Genomic DNA, 19,280 nt, shown 5'->3' on the forward strand with positions numbered 1-19,280 from the left:
TCAATGAAATGTGCATACAATCGTCAAAATGTAAAAAAAAAATCGCGAAGTCTTCTTCAACACAGAATTATAATTACGAATAAGATAAGTATATCATGCTGCCGAAAATGTAAGTATTTATACAAAAGAATATGTTTTGTGATGTTTTGTGATTAAAACAGTTAATATCTATCCACGTTGATAAATGTATATAATGAAAAAGATTAAGGATATATGATATCTAGAGAATCTGAAAGAGATTATTGTCTATTTGACAATTCCTGTAAGTGAAGATTATAGACCAACACATTAATATGTTTAACAAAGACGTCATCATTTGATTTGTTCTCCATATTGGCAATTTAGAAAAAAAATCACTCACTGTTTTATGCGCATAGTCCGTTTTCACATGAGGTTCCTGATGGGCATTGGGAACATGATGGACCCTCAGTGTAGGGTTTGTAGCCTCGCCAGTTTCCTCTGTAATGTTGTTTTTGATGTAAGTGGGAGAAAAAACATGGCATGTTTTTGTTTGCGATTTGAATGTAAATTGAAGCTGTATTTTCATTTCAACAGTATATCTACGATAAACGACAAACTAAAGAGTTGTGATGATACTGTAATATCTGTATACAAAGTATATCTTAAACTGATGTCGCACGAGGCTTAATTTGATACCATAAACAGCATAACGATTATTCTTCATTAATTGTAACACTTCAGAGAATATTGTTTTATCTGGTGGACTATCAATCCGTTTGCTGTGATGTTACTACTGTATATTAATTGTGTCATGATGACGTTTTAAATGTTATGACGAAGGCGGCTGTGTCATAATGAAGGCTTTGATATGTGGTGGTTTCGCCATCTTGCACAAATAAAATTGAAATCTATGTATATATATTTCAATCCTATATTTGGAATAAATTGAAATTAAAAATTGGCCAATATTGTAATATTAATGACATCACACATTTACAAGTCATGTTGACACAAAGCACAAGGATATCGCACGCGGGATGACTTACCCGTTGCCATAGTTACAGACGACAATGATGGCATTACTCCAGGAGAGACCTTCCATAGAACTACACTTCTTTGCGCCGCATCCTAAATATTCAGTGGAGGCCCACACAACCTGTAATAAAATATAAATGCAAAATATAATGAACGTGCAGTCCTGACAAACTCTAAAATAGCTCAAGTACAAAATATGAAAATATGACTGTATAATAGAATAAAATATAAACTGTTACACCACAGATTCGACCATAAGTGGACACAAATACGTTCAAAAGAGATACTTTTAATGCATTTACCATAAAAAGGCTCTGACGTGTCATGGAGTTATCTGCCAGAACACCGACTCGCATTGTTATTTTCCCTGACTCTAATATTAGAGTGATATACATGATGTATGATATGTCAGTACCTAACGACATAAGACAAAATAAACAGACTTAATCACTGACGCGTTTCTAGTTAACGACAATTTACTCCTAAGGTTTGGGTCGGGAAACTGATCTCTTAGAACATTGTTGGAATTGTTTGTAACAGAATGGAAATGCATATTATGTCTATAGCTATATACGGAAGTACTGACATTATCCAAAGATATGTTTTTCGATATTTCCGTGAGACAATGTAAAAAAAATAAATAGAAAAATTCAAGAACGCCTAGTTTCGATAAGTTGATGAAGTGGTGAAGTGTCGAGGTGATGTAGAAGGGGAGTTAACTCTTATATTCACTTTCTCTGATGAGTATCTGTAAACCGAGCATACAACTGGACATGCTTTATAACACTTAAGCTATTATCAAAGGCAGCTGAATTCAATGACGTAATAGTATCATTTAAAGAAATCTAATTTGAATTTAAGATAAGAGTATTTCAGAACGGTAAAGTTGAAAACGTATACTTAGGAAATGTATGTAAATTTGAAATGAATGTTCATGATTTGTTATCCAATATTCTGTATATTTTCCTCATGGTGTATATAGTGATCCCACCTGATTAAACTGCATCAAATACGAACACTTTTTTACTCACCTGTGTATGGTGGACCGAACTGTATTACGTTAACACGTGTGAACTTACCTGTGTTAAGTTTTCACACCTACTGACTTACCTGTGTATAATGTCCACACGCGTGAACTTACCTGTGTAAAGTTTACACACCTACTGACTTACCTGTGTATAATGTCCACACGTGTGAACTTACCTGTGTAAAGTTTTCACACCTACTGACTTACCTGTGTATAATGTCCACACGTGTGAACTTACCTGTGTAAAGTTTACACACCTTCTGACTTACCTATGTATAATGTCCACACGTGTGAACTTACCTGTGTAAAGTTTTCACACCTACTGACTTACCTGTGTATAATGTCCACACGTGCCACTACAGGTGTTGGAGGAGTAATCGTACTCGGACACTTCGCTAGCCCATCTGTTGACTGTGCTTTCTCCACTGTAGTCTATATCAATTTTAGACACAAACATCAATAAATCAATCTTATACAACCAGTCAAGAAAACATCATGATGGGCAAACGTTAGAAATGTAAAAGAAAACAAATCATTTCCATTTCAATCACCGAAATAATAGTCCACAGCTTATCAATTAAAACCGATTTATCAATAATTTCGGCAGCATTAAACCGCAACCTAATATCAGAAATAAAAGTAAATATGCAAAACCTGTAGATATTTCAGAACTAGCCTTAATTTGAATTATTGTCAATGTACGGTACTGTTTGCTACATATACAATTCCTCTCGTTCGCAAACGAAATAAAAAGAAATGACAATACATTTAGCTGATTTCTGAATAGACATGTTGAATAGGTCTTGTATTTTATGTACTTACACCAGGAGGTGAGGTAGAGGTTCTCTCCGACATACCAGAACGATGACCCGGAAGACCTATCGCTGTTATGACCCCAGATACACTGGTCAGCATATTCCTGGGCAGTGGCCGCTAACTCGTCACTCCATTTCTGATCCAATTTATTATAACATTTATAAACCATGTCAGTCTGATCATGTAACGTCTCGTGAAACACTGTTTAAAGGCTAGTATTTTAAAGTTTTAATAAATATAATAATTCTATTGATATGATGTAATCATTTACTTTACATGCCCACGAAATCCACACATATCTTCCTTGATTTGATCACGATTGTTTTATACTTTTACAATCCTGCTAAACAATTAAACTACGAATTGTTGCCTGTTCCATAAGCCGATGTTTAAGTAAGATCGTATGTCTTTAATTTTACATCTAGCCTTACACATGTACTTGACATTCTTTTGAAATTATTTAATATTAAAAGTTATGAAATTTATCGATTTTTGTGTAATGCTGTACCCTTTTTATCCCTTAATTCAGGCCGTCGGCATCACTGACGATTTTTAGAAAGAAAAAACAGCAGTAAGACACAGCCTGCATATATATATATATATATATCGATGCTGTGAAATTGCACTGAAAGATGCTATTCACGAGTGCCTTTACGATGAAGTACGATCTTTGTCTTCTCTACTTCATATCAATGAAATAAGATGATCTTGTAAAGAACAAACTTCTATAATCTGGGCATATCTTTGTTTATCTTTGATAAAGATAGAATTGCTCACTTTAAGAAATTTTGCTTGCTTATTGAAGACTGTAGTAGATTTTATCATGCAAGGATTATTTGGTAAATCTGCTAAATTAACACTGTTTAGCAGCTAAATACCTCATTCAAACCCCTTGATACATAACAAACTTTAACAATGACATTAATTATCAAAATGGAATTATCTGAAAGAGGACACTTCGTTTATTCGTAATTAAGCGTAGATTATTTTCTAGTAATTGTTTCCTAGTTAAGGTTCTTTCAGACATACATCACTGTAGGAATATTTAACAGATCTGGTATTACATGAAATACAACGACTTACCAATTTTAACATGTTTGATGCGCTTGGCTCGACATTGGCTCTAACATCGTTGTGAACGTCTAAAATCTCTTGCTTCTCTTCGTCAGACAAACCATTCATGTCAGTAGATTTTCTGTCCAAAAGTAATTCTCCGCCCAGTTTGTACGATTCTTCGAGTTCTTTCTCCAGTGCCTTCAGGACGAGACCATCAGGGGCAGCCGATATCACGGCCAACAGAGCACAGCCAAGTAAGATGGAAATCTGCATGGTGATGTAGGAAGATTCGGAGATTCAGAATCAAGTGCAACTGGGAACGATATTCCCGTTTATATACACTATACTGTTGACATTTAACAAGACCAGAAATAGTCGTCTGACATGCTTAGTTCTTTGATCTTAGACCACATGTGTAAACAAGATCAAATTGATCACACCTTATAATTACACATATATATATTTATATATTTGTACATACGTAAGTAGACATTACTACTACAATAAGAAGTAATCTACTCAATTAACCAAGGAGCATGTGTAGCTTTAGTTTCTCAATCATCGATCAATATTTATTGAAAATAATACCCCTGTCCCTGTTTATACGAAGTATTTGGATGCCGAATGTTTACTGATCTCCTTGGACCCTACGGTTTCACGTTTTCACAACTATAACGTTTTTTTAAATTGGTTTTTGTTTGTCTTCAATGTTCATGTCTGGCATATCATTTTATGTGTCAATCTTCGGCGAAAATCTCATTCAGAGTTCACTTTAAGATATTCAAAATCGAATTATTTCATTGTATTTTGCATCCATCGTATCTGAAATTAAACATTTCCTATGTAAATGGTAACGAGTTGCGTAAGATATGTAGTATAGAATAAAACCTATTATTGTACAATGATATGTAAACATTCGGTATCAGGTTCTGACTGATTAAAGAGTCTGTGAATTTTTTGTGTGTGTCTGAAATTATTAGTTCCTAACTGTTTAAGTTATACTGTAAGCGGTGTTCTTTTTGGTGGGTTGCGTTTTCCCCGTTGTTTTCAATCAAAAAAAAATTACAAATACTTTGAAAATAGATTTTTGAAGAAACCCCGGTTCACTGCACGACATCCGTGAAAATAAAATCCGTGTTATCTAAACATCTTCGTATAACCGCAAAATTTTGAACCGACGATAATTGCAAACTTTACAGTATCCAATACTTGTACAGTGAAACATCTATTTCAGTTATTAAGAGCTTCTTAATTAAGGTGTGTACAAATATGGAATGTATGTATCAATACCAGGATACAGTTTTTTCTATTAACTAACTAAATAAGACCTTCAATAGCTCGGTCTCAATGTCATTCTGGTCGTTTGTTCAACATGATATTAATTGCTATCGCATAATTTTATATTTGTTTATTACTATTTACAGTACACACAGTTTGCAAATAAATAATCTGCTTTTATCCTACAACTTGCAGTGCCATTGTCGGAATACACCTGCCACTTATATTTTTTGCTGTATTCGGCAGTGACAGAAAACAGCTGTATTTTAGCACATGTGGTAATTCGACAGAATTACTCTGTGAATTTACTGACATATAACGTTTAGAAATATAATTAGTTGTTGAAATAGGCTATTGTACATGTTGTAATGAGCATATTGATATATGAATGTTCGTAAAATCGCTGTTATATCCGATGAAGTTTGGAACTATGTTTCAGCGCGGAAAAATTATTTCGGCGTCCGTCATCAGGCAAAATTCAGCGTAACGTCAACATCAGGTAAACAAAGATTGAACAACAAAGCTGTTTAAGTTTCAATAGTCTGATTTTCCATCAGTGTTGCGGGATAAATAGAATACATGGTCAGAGTCTTAAACTATAAGCTGTATTTTGGCTCGGGACAGAAAGACAAAAGTGGCTCACCTCATTTGTCTTTCTTCACCGTCGCCAAAACACAGCTTCTGTTTTAAGACACTGATCATGTATCTTCTATAAACATGCCACCCCTTTCATCCTCATGTTTCATTTTTTTTCATTTCTATATGATATCAACGTTTTTTAAGAACAAGGGAATTTCTGGTTTGTTCGAATAAAGTTGTAATGTTTTATGATAACACTAATTGTCAGTAATAACAGTACCTTGTTATCGGTGTCATACAATCAATTAGCCTACTTTAATCAGCAATGACATCACAACTTCATGACATTATTATCACAGATATCATGTATCTTATTCACCACTCGGTCACTAAATATACGATCTAAGAATCGGCTCATTTATATCGAACGAAATGAATATTAATAAAACATTCAGTTTGTGAATCGACTTACCTTAAAATAAAACAAAATTAAACAAATATATACTATGGCCAACAATTAAGGAGAGCCAAACATCTAATTTACAGACAATGTGTACAACATGGTCAATCCAGGAGGATAAAGGCAAAATGCAAAATCCTTGATAAACAAAAATGAAATGGAAACAACATCTATAATATGGAAGAACCTTAAGGAAAAGAAAAAGAAACAGGTTTCGTGAGGAAGATGTGTTCAGTAGACTTAACATCGGTGTCGCATCTAGTAGTACTAATCAAATGAATTAGCGTGAAAATGGGATTTTTTTAATTTCCGTCACGTTTGAAATAAAATGCTGGTTTTATCATTGTTGTTGTCACTAACTAGCACATGAACCAAAGATTGTCTGTTAATACATACTCAGCATTTAACAAGTCAAAATTAACTTTCTATTCGGATGCATTAGAACAGGATCTAGAAAGTAAGAATGGTACTAAAAATCATTCATTTTTGAGGTGGGTTTATTTCCGTGGATTTCGTGTGTGCTCTTTATCCACAAATTCGTAGAAGTAGACTTTTTAAGTTATATTTATTCACACAATTAAGTATCTACTTTATTCGTTTTGGAGGGGGGTAGGGGGTAGGGGATGAGGAAGAGGCGGCGATCTATGGAAATATCTGATTTCACAGGATACGAAGTTCAATAAGCAGGATGACCAACATGTTACACAATTACAGTGTTTCAGGCTTCAAAGTCATATCTCCATACAACACTACAGACAGACAGACAGACATTCTTTATTTCCTCTTTGCAAGAGATTATTGTCAATCAATATAAAATAAATATATTTACATTTTAAATTACATAAAGATATTTCTCACAGGCAGGGAAAAGAGAATTATATCAGTGCATCCATCTCGTTAACCATTTCAACGTTTAAATTTGAAAACAAGATATAAGATTGCACCTCTATTGCATTCACCACACCGTCCATCAACACATCACGACTTTGAAACAATTTTGGACACTCTATTAAAAAGTGAAACACAATGTCAGAACTACTTTCCACATAATTTACAAAGTACAATGTCTTGTTCAAACATAAATGAGTACTTCATTAACTCTACTAGGTTCCACATATATTTATGCGACTTTTGTTTTCTACTTAGCTCCAGTATAGGATTAATTCCTTGATAACAATGAATGGCAGCATATCTGGACAGTTCAGTTTTTGTAGACAGCTTTTCTCTCCATAGTATATAATAGAAGTCACTAACGTACCTTTTCATAAAATGCTTTCAACATAGTTTTGGCGGCAAAAACTCGTTGGTTAGAAAGTCCATAATAAAAGATTCTATATTAAACTTTTCCATGATGCTACACACATCTGGAATAAATCCTATTTGTACATCAGATAGCTCCCCAAACATGAATTGACATAATCGAATAACGAATAATGACTTCCAAATAAAGCGTATATTTCCCAAACATAGCTTATTCCAAAATAACAGTTTTTTAATTTCAACCTCACTCCATACATTAAAAGCGCCTAGACATTGCGTTGTTACAGAAGTTGATGACGTTTTAGATAGTTCGATGCACCGTCTACAGGCATACCTATACATTACCTCTAATTCTATAACAGATTTATTAGCATAATTGTTCCAAAGTTCGCTTCCATATAGCATACAAGGGTAAACGATTGATTTGATAATGTTAAAACTTGTCACGGGATTGAGCCCATCTGAGTGGATGCCAATACCAATAAGAGAATTTAAACTTTTTCTTCCTTTATCACACGACTCGGAGATGCTATTGTCGGATTGTAAATTACAAGTAAATGATACTCTAGCATAAGTTTTCTGAGTAGTTTGAGGAATAGCCTCCCCTCCTAAATAACAGGATATCTTACTGTGATGTTCCGATTTAAATCGACGTGACAAATTAAAAATCATAAACGAACTTTTAACATAGTTATATTTTAAACGCCACATTGCAGAATATGAATAAACAATGTCCAGCTCTTTCTGCAATAAAGAAAGCGTCGCTGCGAGAAGTAACGTATCATCTGCTAATAATACACAAGGAATATGAACATGTTTAACCTTTAGCCCATAGCATTGGTTATCTAATTTCACAGCAAAATCATTTATCATTACAAGAAAGCACCAGGCGGATAACACCCGACCTTGACCTACCCCTTGGTGTATTGGGTACGCATTGCTAAGTTTGCCATCAAAAAGCACCGATGACGTCACGTTCATAAACGAGTCAAACAAAAGTCTCCAGAACTTACCATTAAAACCCAGCTGATATAATTTATACATGAGACCGTTTATCCACACACTATTAAAGGCTTTTTGATTATCAAGAAAGGCAGCAAACACTTTCGATTTCCTTTCTAAATAGTATGAAATGGTTTCCTTTACCGTGAACGCTGCCGTAATACTTCCACAGTGCTCCTTAAAACCTTGCTGAAGCTTATGTGGAAAATGTATAACCTCACATTGTTTTAATATTCTAGAGAATAACACTTTCTCCAGTAACTTCTGCAGTATCGGTGTTAGAGTAATGTCTCTGTAATTATCCATCAGCGATCTGTCACGCTTAACACCTTTAAACAAAGTAATTACTATACCGAATTTAAAGTGATCAGGGTATAATTCCCTTTCTATGATATCATTGAAACATACAATAATTGTGTTTAGTAAGTTACAACTGGCATATTTAATATGCTCAAGGACTATCCCATCATGCCCACCAGCTTTTGCAATATTCCTATCTCTTACAGCATGTTGTAATTCTAGAAGTGTAATAGGCTCTTCACATATACCATCATTATTTTTTAAACTCTCAGTATACATTCCACCAATAAGACCATCAACGTGCTCCTTGAATTTATCGTCGAAATGTGGTTCTTTGAGCGGACTTGACAACTTACGGAAATGATCATACCAGGTTTCTCTCAAAATATCTGGATCACGAATGATTTGCCCATTAACCAGTAATTCATATGAGGAAGAGTGTTTATTTACGTTCCTCTTGGTACGTACGGCTTTGTAAAAGGTACCGATGTCAAGTTCTGCTATATTTTCTAATTTTTCGAATTGTTCCCTTTCATACTGTTCGCGAGCAAAAAGTAGTTCGTTACGGAATAACCTCTTCGCAGTTTTATAGTTTTTGTATGTCTCATGAACATGACCACGTGGACGACCTTCATTGACCCATAAAGATCGAGTGTGTCTCATATTGACCTGAAGAGATTTTACGTTACCATGGTTCCAGTACTGTTTCAGATAATGTCTGTAACGCTTTGTAGGAAACGACGATCTCCGCAGCTATATTCATTATACTAGCAATCTCAGATATATTAACAGGGACATGTATCTGTTCTAAAAGTATATCTAGCTGTTGTTATATATATATCTATATGTTCACTAGTGATTTTTTTCCAATTAATAGTCGTATCAATCGACGGTGAATCACGTTTACAATAAATTGTGCGAAGTACCATTCTTATCGGTCGATGGTCAGATACATTAAGAAAGTTGTCATCACATATATGACACGAATCTACCAGGTCGATTTTGGATTTCGTAATAAGAATATGGTCAATCATAGAAACGTGATTTCCATCACTGGATATGTAAGTATAACTTGGTCCACTCGACCAGCTTTGTATTTACTTTTTATCTCTACATTCCCTTTTACACACTAATTGACATATTTTACGTGGCTATAAAAAGTGATTATTTGATAACAAGTGCCACTTATAGCATGAAATATTGGTTTTATTTAACAGATATGTGTTACATTCCTCCCTGTCTTAAAATTTTAAGTAAATATATATACATGTACAAGCTGTTTTATTTATATTGGCGAAAACGTCAACCAAATCTTGTTTGCTCTTTTCAGCCCACGTCATTTAGATGAAAACCTGTTTGACTTTTATCACAAGATAAACTTAAATCGAAGGAAGATAAGCATGCGTTTAAATGGCTTGTAAACATGTATGTAAGTAAACCAATTTTAAATATCGTCACTGACGTAGGTATTAAATATAGTGAAAACTACACAGCTCACTAATAGTTTAATGATGGTTTATATACATTAAAATGTCTTGCAACCGATAGATTTTCTTCTCAGTCTTCATTTCCCAAATCTCAATAGTATACTGGTATCACCAGCATCACTTTTTAATATGTATCTCATTAAAAATTCAACAATTCTCGTGTGACCTTACCATCTTTATTTTCCTGTATCGAAAAAGAATTGTTTTTAAAAATTTGCTGCAACAGAATTGAAAAACAGGTATTTCCCTCAATATGCACACCTAATTTGTATTCATTCCACGTCTTTTTCTACAGTAAAAATACATTCCGAACTGATCTAAACTTTCGGTAAGCAAAAAAAAAAAAAAAAAAACAAGTTGAAGACCGGAAGTCTATAATTTTTCTCAACGTTTATATATAAGCACAAAATGAAAGGAAATCTTAAATTAATTACTATCAATACTGACAGTCGTGTTTCTTAACTTAAGATATATTGTAGGTTTATATAGTAATATTTACCTCAGATAATGAGCTGTACGAGGAGGATCTAATTAACAAACCTTAAACATTTATCTGAACGACAGACCTGTATGTAAAGGATTATTACAAATTCTGATGGTAACGTTGATAGATGTAGTTTGAAAGTTGGGCATCAAGAAATAACATGAACTTGACATTGTTCTAAAACTACATGATCAATGCAAAATACTAATTTCATTGAACCATGGAGCATGTGCATCTTGCCATCTAGATTTTTACTTTTCTTTCGAACTCTTTGGATGTTCCTCGTTCTTCTCATTGTCTTCAAAATTTAGCATCTATTACGAGTCCTAGAAGGACAAACAGCTGTATGATGTAGCATCACTGACGAGTCCTAGAAGGACGAAACAACTGTATGATGTAGTAACACAGACGAGTCCTAGAAGGACGAAACAGCTGTATGATGTAGTAACACAGACGAGTCCTAGAAGGACGAAACAGCTGTTGATACAGTTCAATCATTTTTTGGCACTACTTGTTATTCACTTGTGTGTCTTTTATAAAATCTTTGATTATTCAACAAAATATTTTGGTCAGTATGAACCTTATTAGAAAGAAAATGAAAGTTTTGTGACATAATTGATCAGACATGTTGAATTGTTTTAAAGGCATTGGGAATGGATTAGATGTTATAAGAAGTGTCTCCGACTACACTTTTCACATTCTAATCAATTTTCTGTGGTTATATATGTTGCCGTGCTGTTGCGTTGTCTGATTCTAACGAACACACAGAGACTTTACAGGAAACTAGCCCACTTTTAAACCAGTGTCTGGAAATACTCATATTGTAGATCGTTATCACATATCGTAATATTTTCTGACAGTATCACGTTTCATTACATAAAGGAGATTTTCTGACAGTATCACATATCATATTATAAAGGAGATTTTTTGACAGTATCACATACCATTACATTTAGGAGATTTTCTGACGATATCATGTATCATTACATCAAGGAGATTTTCTGACGATATCAAATATCATTACATAAAGGAGATTTTCTGACGGTATACAATATCATTACATTAAGGAGATTTTCTGACAGTATCACATATCATTACATTAAGGAGATTTTCTGTCGATATCACATATCATTACATTAAGGAGATTTTCTGTCGATATCACATATCATTACATTAAGGAGATTTTCTGACAGTATCAAATATCATTACATTAAGGAGATTTTTGTCGATATCACATCTCTGACGATATCACATCTCATTACATTAAGGAGATTTTTTTACGATATCACATATCATATTATAAAGGAGATTTTTGTCGATATCACATCTCATTACATTAAGGAGATTTTCTGACGATATCACATCTCATTACATAAAGGAGATTTTCTGACGATATCACACATCATTACATAAAGGAGATTTCTGATAAAATCACGTATCATTCGTTAAGGAGATTTTCTGACAGTATCACATATCATTACATTAAGGAGATTTTCTGACAGTATCAAATATCATTACATTAAGAAGATTTTCTGTCGATATCACATATCATTACATTTAGGAGATTTTCTGACAGTATCAAATATCATTACATTTAGGATAATTTCGGACGATATTGCATATTACATAAAAGAAATAACATTTATATTTATATTTTCTAAAAAGCTGCATGTCTGACAGTTTGACATATAACAGTATTTATGTTATGTGGTGATCAATATGGCCAAGTGTTATGACGCATGAATTCAACTTGCAATGAAAGAAGTTCAAGAATGTTATTTCCAAAAACAGAATCACGGTGTTTTGTTTTCATTTGTTTTTCAAATTATAACAAAAGGGTTGGTTAACCTATCGAAATATATTTACATTATACATATCAAAGCCTTCCTGTGAACTTGCCATGTTATTACATATCAAAGCCTTCCTGTGAACTTGATATATAATTACATATTAAAGTTTTCCTTCGAGATGACGTTTATCATGGGATATCTAAGTGAAACATGACTATGCTAGTACAGCCAACAGTCTAGACATTATAGATGTTGAACGTTTTGTTGACACTTTTCAGTAAAGAATGTTCATGTACATTCCTCTGCTTACATCAAGATTATCTGTTCGGTAAATAAACTTGAGTTTAGAAACAAAACCAATCAAAAGATTAAGTGTGACGAAAATTAAATTTTCAATGTAAACAATGCGGTATATTTAAGTTCGATGTCGGTTTCTAGCTGGTCAATGTATCAATTTACTGCTGATTGGTTTTGTCTAGAAAGCCGTTCGATTAGTTTCTAATAGTTACAAGTTGTTTTATCTCGTCATGAAGATTAAGCTTCTGATTAGTTGTATCCTGGTTGTCATAGTAACCGCTGCGCCACAGGACAATGTACTAAAACAACTGGAAGAAGACTTACAGCAAGCATTCAAAGTAGGAGGGGAACTCCATCTTAACAAGAAAAATGCCGGTTTCCAAGGCCTCACGGCGGGTCAGAAACAGGACTTGGTCAACTTTCATAACCAAGCTAGAACTGAGGTATCCCCTACCGCATCTAACATGCTAAAAATGGTGAGTTCTCAACTTTTATTGAATGTGTATGAAAGTTAAAATTTGACAACATTTTGATAAGAAATAAGTCGATGTGGTTAACAATAGATCATGATACTGTGAAATCATGTATGTTCTGGGGAAGGTTGTTTAAAATCACGAAATCAACATCAATTTAACACCTACGACAATGATTTAAGTATCCTTCTTTTGCTTTCAATAAATCAATAACAAATGTGTGCGGTCATTGAAAGTGTTGTCTGTCCCGTGTTTCATCATGTGTTATCACTGAGAGACCTGTCTATCCATCGTTTCATTGTGTGTTATGTCTGAAATTTCTGTCTATCCCATGTGGTATGGTGTGTTACCATTGACAGTTCTGCCTATCCCACGTGGCATCGTGTTTTATCAGTGACAGTGTTGTCTACACCGCGACACATTGTTACCGATGGCGGTGCTGACGATTCTATTTCTTTTTTCAGTCGTGGAGTGATGAACTTGCTGCTGTAGCCCAAAACTACGCGGAAAGGTGTGTATGGTCCCACAATCCATCGAGGTCAGAGGCGCCGTCATTCAGCTACGTTGGCGAGAACCTGTTTCTCACATCCGGAAGTAAGAAAGCACGTGCAAATCGGTGTAGAAGGGAAACTTATTGCTCTCTTTCGATGTGATGTTTATAACTATACTATAATTGAATCTACCATTTGTACTCTCCGTGGTTATGAGTTCAATGTCATTTTTTCAGTTTTATTGCTCAACTAAAGTTATAAAGTAACTTGATACCAAACAACAAAAAGAACAGCAGAATTAAATATATCGAATCCCACAGCAGCGCAGGATTCCTGGCATTGGTGACGCCAATGAATAACTGAATTTCAAATTCTAACCCAATGGAAAGTGTGAAACACCTGTCCAAAGTGAGAAAAGAGGACAGTTTTCATTGATGATCATCCTCTTGATCAGTGAAATAACATGTATTGTTTATTCTGTATTTCCCTATAGATCTAAGACACAGCCATTGTGGCTTTCGTCTCTGTGTTTGTACTTGTATACAACTTTAGGATTTTCAGTCTAGTCAATTAACTATATCACTAGTTATTTTGGAACATTTTCTTAAGGTTAGATTGCCAAGTCAGGGTACCCATGTGTTACATTGCGCTATAGATGTGATTTTGTTCTTGCTTCTTGTCTTGTTCTTCTGTGATAATCGTTTCACATCTGTTGAGCAAGGTTCTTGTACACTACGTACGTCAGTGTTAGTATGCTCCACACTGATCATTTGTCTAATGAAGGTGACAGTGTCGTCATCGAAACGTCACACTCCAATCTTCTACTGGTTGTGTTATAAGATGAAGGTAACCGTGTTGTCATCGAAACGTCACACTCTAATCTTCTACTGGTTGTGTTATAAGATGAAGGTGACAGTGTAGTCATCGAAACGTCACACTCTAATCTTCTACTGGTTGTGTTATAAGATGAAGGTGACAGTGTAGTCATCGAAACGTCACACTACTGGTTGTGTTATACAATCTTCTACTGGTTGTGTTATAAGATGAAGGTGACAGTGTCGTCATCGAAACGTCACACTCTAATCTTCTACTGGTTGTGTTATAAGATGAAGGTGACAGTGTAGTCATCGAAACGTCACACTCTAATCTTCTACTGGTTGTGTTATAAGATGAAGGTGACAGTGTAGTCATCGAAACGTCACACTAATATTCTACTGGTTGTGTTATAAGATGAAGGTGACAGTGTCGTCATCGAAACGTCACACTCTAATCTTCTACTGGTTGTGTTATAAGATGAAGGTGACAGTGTAGTCATCGAAACGTCACACTAATATTCTACTGGTTGTGTTATAAGATGAAGGTGACAGTGTCGTCATCGAAACGTCACACTCTAATCTTCTACTGGTTGTGTTATAAGATGAAGGTGACAGTGTAGTCATCGAAACGTCACACTAATATTCTACTGGTTGTGTTATAAGATGAAGGTGACAGTGTCGTCATCGAAACGTCACACTCTAATCTTCTACTGGTTGTGTTATAAGATGAAGGTGACAGTGTAGTCATCGAAACGTCACACTCTAATCTTCTACTGGTTGTGTTATAAGATGAAGGTGACCTGGTTGTGTAGTCATCGAAACGTCACACTCTAATCTTCTACTGGTTGTGTTATAAGATGAAGGTGACAGTGTAGTCATCGAAACGTCACACTCTAATCTTCTACTGGTTGTGTTATAAGATGAAGGTGACCGTGTAGTCATCGATCGAAACGTCACACTCTAATCTTCTACTGGTTGTGTTATAAGATGAAGGTGACAGTGTCGTCATCGAAACGTCACACTCTAATCTTCTACTGGTTGTGTTATAAGATGAAGGTGACCGTGTAGTCATCGAAACGTCACACTCTAATCTTCTACTGGTTGTGTTATAAGATGAAGGTGACCGTGTAGTCATCGAAACGTCACACTCTAATCTTCTACTGGTTGTGTTATAAGATGAAGGTGACCGTGTAGTCATCGAAACGTCACACTCTAATCTTCTACTGGTTGTGTTATAAGATGAAGGTGACCGTGTAGTCATCGAAACGTCACACTCTAATCTTCTACTGGTTGTGTTATAAGATGAAGGTGACCGTGTAGTCATCGAAACGTCACACTCTAATCTTCTACTGGTTGTGTTATAAGATGAAGGTGACCGTGTAGTCATCGAAACGTCACACTCTAATCTTCTACTGGTTGTGTTATAAGATGAAGGTGACCGTGTAGTCATTGAAACGTCACACTCTAATCTTCTACTGGTTGTGTTATAAGATGAAGGTGACCGTGTAGTCATCGAAACGTCACACTCTAATCTTCTACTGGTTGTGTTATAAGATGAAGATGACCGTGTAGTCATTGTCACACGTCACACTAATATTCTACTGGTTGTGTTATAAGATGAAGGTGACAGTGTCGTCATCGAAACGTCACACTCTAATCTTCTACTGGTTGTGTTATAAGAACTTCTATTCTAAGTCACTAGTTTAATCATCACATACCAATAATTTTACAAAAGACACAAGTTAATAGTAACAATTAACACGGTAATTTAAAATCAAACTCAATGACACAGCTGTTCCGCCATTCTCCATTGCCAGTCTCTTTTATTTCTATTTTTAGCATATAACGGCGAGGGTGTAGTAAATTCCTGGGTCAGTGAGGTAAAGAATTACAACTACGCCACACTCGGCTGCACATCAGTATGTGGTCACTATACACAGGTAAGACATGGGGAAAATGTGTCTTTAAATACTGGTGTTTTTAGAAGACAGTAGCAATTATCTGTTACGTAATTTGTCCTTAAGACTGTTTGAATGGTGTTTTGCGCTACGTAGTTTTGGTGTTATGTAGATTAGAATATATGCAAGGTTTGATGATGAAGATTGTATAATATGGTGTTTACTTTAGGTTTGATGATGAAGATTGTATAATATGGTGTTTACTTTAGGTTTGACGATGAAGATTGTATAATATGGTGTATACTGTAGGTTTGATGATGAAGATTGTATAATATGGTGTTTACTTTAGGTTTGATGATGAAGATTGTATAATATGGTGTACTTTAGGTTTGTGAAGATTGTATAATATGGTGATGATGAAGATGATGTATAATATGGTGTTTACTTTAGGTTTGATGATGAAGATTGTATAATATGGTGTTTACTTTAAGTTTGATGATGAAGATTGTATAATATGGTGTATACTGTAGGTTTGATGATGAAGATTGTATAATATGGTGTTTACTTTAGGTTTGATGATGAAGATTGTATAATATGGTGTTTACTTTAGGTTTGATGATGAAGATTGTATAATATGGTGTTTACTTTAGGTTGTTTGGCATGACTCGGAGTTTGTTGGATGTGGTGCCGCTCAGTGTGGATCTATTTTTGGTCTGAGCAGTGGCTGGGCCGATTCCATCATAGTCGTCTGTAACTATGGGAAGGGGTAGGTAACGTCGACCTCCGTCATACTTTCGACGTTTTTTAGAACAGAACTTCTAGCCAAATACGAGTGTTCCTTCACACCACGTACAACTATCACACAACCCCTTTATCCTTCTTCAGTAATGATAGGGGCCTCGTGTTCGGAAGAACAGTCAGAAAATCTAAATTGGACGCCAACAATTTTTGTAATACGTGTAGAAATCTAATAAATTCTGTCAACTTTAAAGATTAGATGATGTAAATACTGAAGAATGACCAATACATGTGTATATTTATATGAATTGGGACGTGGTATGCGAGGTTGTAGAAAACCTCGAGGAAATTAAGTCTACGTGCAAAACATACCAGTCAGCTAACCCAGAAGACCGATTTATAATCACATTGTGTTGCCCAAATATCGTATTTAAGATTGAAGATCTCCTCGTACCTTTTCCAAAGGGCTATGTACTTCTTTTTCCTATAATTACCGTGGTCTATTATTTAAGGGTTGGAACGGAAGTTTTGTTAACATTCCGAAAGTGTGAGGAAACATTGTTGTTTACGTCTCTTAATCTCAATAATCAATCTGAAATGGAATTCGTCAAACTAACTATAACTGTGTTTACAGAGGTAACTACCGTGGAAGGCAGCCCTACACACAGGGTAGATCCTGTTCAGCGTGCCCCTCCGGTAAAGTATGTCAGAACAGACTGTGTGCTAACCCCGGGGACACGGGAACATCTGGTAAGTCCGTCCTATACCTAAATCATGAAAGTGGTAGGTACGATTAATTCTTCGTTTTACTGTAAAATTGATCTTAAGTAATATCGTGTTTGGTCTACCTATAATTTTTTTGTTTATAATATATCAGTATTTGTTGTATTTTCCAAGTAAACACCTGAATCAGAGCTCTTTAGAGTGTGCTTTATAGTAGATACTTATTCATTAACACATCCAGAGTATTAGCCTACTGTGCATCAACATTTGTTGAAATGAAAGACATATATTCTTATACTCTTATTCATTCTTATTTTTAATATACGTATATATATATATATATTGATATTGATATATATTGATACAGGATCCAACAACGGCAGTGGCAGCCCAACTTGCACTTAGTAACCTAGGATCCCAACATGCACCTAGTAACCCTAGACCCCAACATGCACCTAGTGACCCTGGACATTTCGGTCGAGGCATTGACAACCAATATTCAACTGTTTTCACTTTGTACATGTAAATGAAACGATAATAAATAAAGTTTGCAATGTAAACGCATTCATAGTTTCAATGAACTCCATTTGGTGTTGGTTCATATCCCAATCTGCAGTTCATATGTCTATTATCCTATGATTAAATGGCAACAGGATTCCTTCCTTCAAACCCTTAATGTATGTCATTTACAAAGTACCTCCTTTCAAATTTAAGTGAACGTTTTCGAGTTTCTTGCCTCATTGTTTTTGAAATTGTAAGTCACACCTATAGTTTAAATAAATGAGCAACTGGGTGTAGGAGAGAATATCTATATTCTGTATCTAAATATTCACTTTGTTATATTTTATCATATGCTCAAGTTGTACTCCAGCCTGTGGATCGAGGAGTCGTAGTAATGCTAACAGCCCCTATAAAATTTACTCAGAATCATTTATTTATTTCAAAACATTAACATTTGCACACCACAAAATAAAATAAACAATAAATTATATTTATTATGATACTGACATAATGTAGATCTGTCAGCTGACAAGGATCATATATATATACACTATAAAGGTGTTGACTTTATCACTAGTACCACGTGATAAATGTACATTGAAAAAACCTACATGATGAACCCCAACACTAAACTAAGTGATGAATAAGTTACATTTTTATGATAATAAAATTTGTTTGAACAATATTTGTGAAATGCTTTGGATAATCAGTGGTAGCGTTAATTACATTGAAGTTGTCATTTCTACGTTGGAATTCCTGTTGTCTACAAACAAAAAACAAACAAAAAATTACTTCAACGTGTATGTATG

The 19,280-nt window shown here is 34.7% G+C and overlaps 1 protein-coding gene and 1 pseudogene across 1 annotated transcript; one reads left to right on the forward strand and one right to left on the reverse strand.

The window, feature by feature from the left end:
* Positions 1 to 353: 353 nt before the first annotated feature.
* LOC132561163 (uncharacterized) lies at positions 354 to 9,437 on the reverse strand (annotated as a pseudogene).
* Positions 9,438 to 13,062: 3,625 nt separating this feature from the next.
* Positions 13,063 to 18,530, forward strand: LOC132561164 (peptidase inhibitor 16-like). Its single transcript, XM_060225891.1, has 6 exons — positions 13,063 to 13,308; positions 13,770 to 13,899; positions 16,451 to 16,551; positions 17,160 to 17,275; positions 17,882 to 17,997; positions 18,338 to 18,530. Exons 1-6 carry the CDS (start codon positions 13,063 to 13,065, stop codon positions 18,373 to 18,375), a joined length of 747 nt encoding a protein of 248 aa, XP_060081874.1. The 3' UTR covers positions 18,376 to 18,530.
* The last annotated feature ends 750 nt before the right edge of the window (positions 18,531 to 19,280 follow it).

This window comes from Ylistrum balloti, unplaced genomic scaffold (genome assembly GCF_031769215.1).
Source record: "Ylistrum balloti isolate Yb309-2 unplaced genomic scaffold, AGI_CSIRO_Ybal_v1 Utg371158, whole genome shotgun sequence".
In the NCBI taxonomy this organism is placed as follows: domain Eukaryota; kingdom Metazoa; phylum Mollusca; class Bivalvia; order Pectinida; family Pectinidae; genus Ylistrum; species Ylistrum balloti.

Excerpts from the sequence above, each read along its gene's own strand:
- LOC132561164 (XM_060225891.1), top strand. The coding sequence starts at position 13,063 with ATGAAGATTAAGCTTCTGATTAGTTGTATCCTGGTTGTCATAGTAACC. Across the intron at positions 13,309-13,769 it reads CATCTAACATGCTAAAAATG|TCGTGGAGTGATGAACTTGC; the intron begins GTGAGTTCTCAA and ends TTCTTTTTTCAG. Across the intron at positions 17,276-17,881 it reads GTCTGTAACTATGGGAAGGG|AGGTAACTACCGTGGAAGGC; the intron begins GTAGGTAACGTC and ends CTGTGTTTACAG.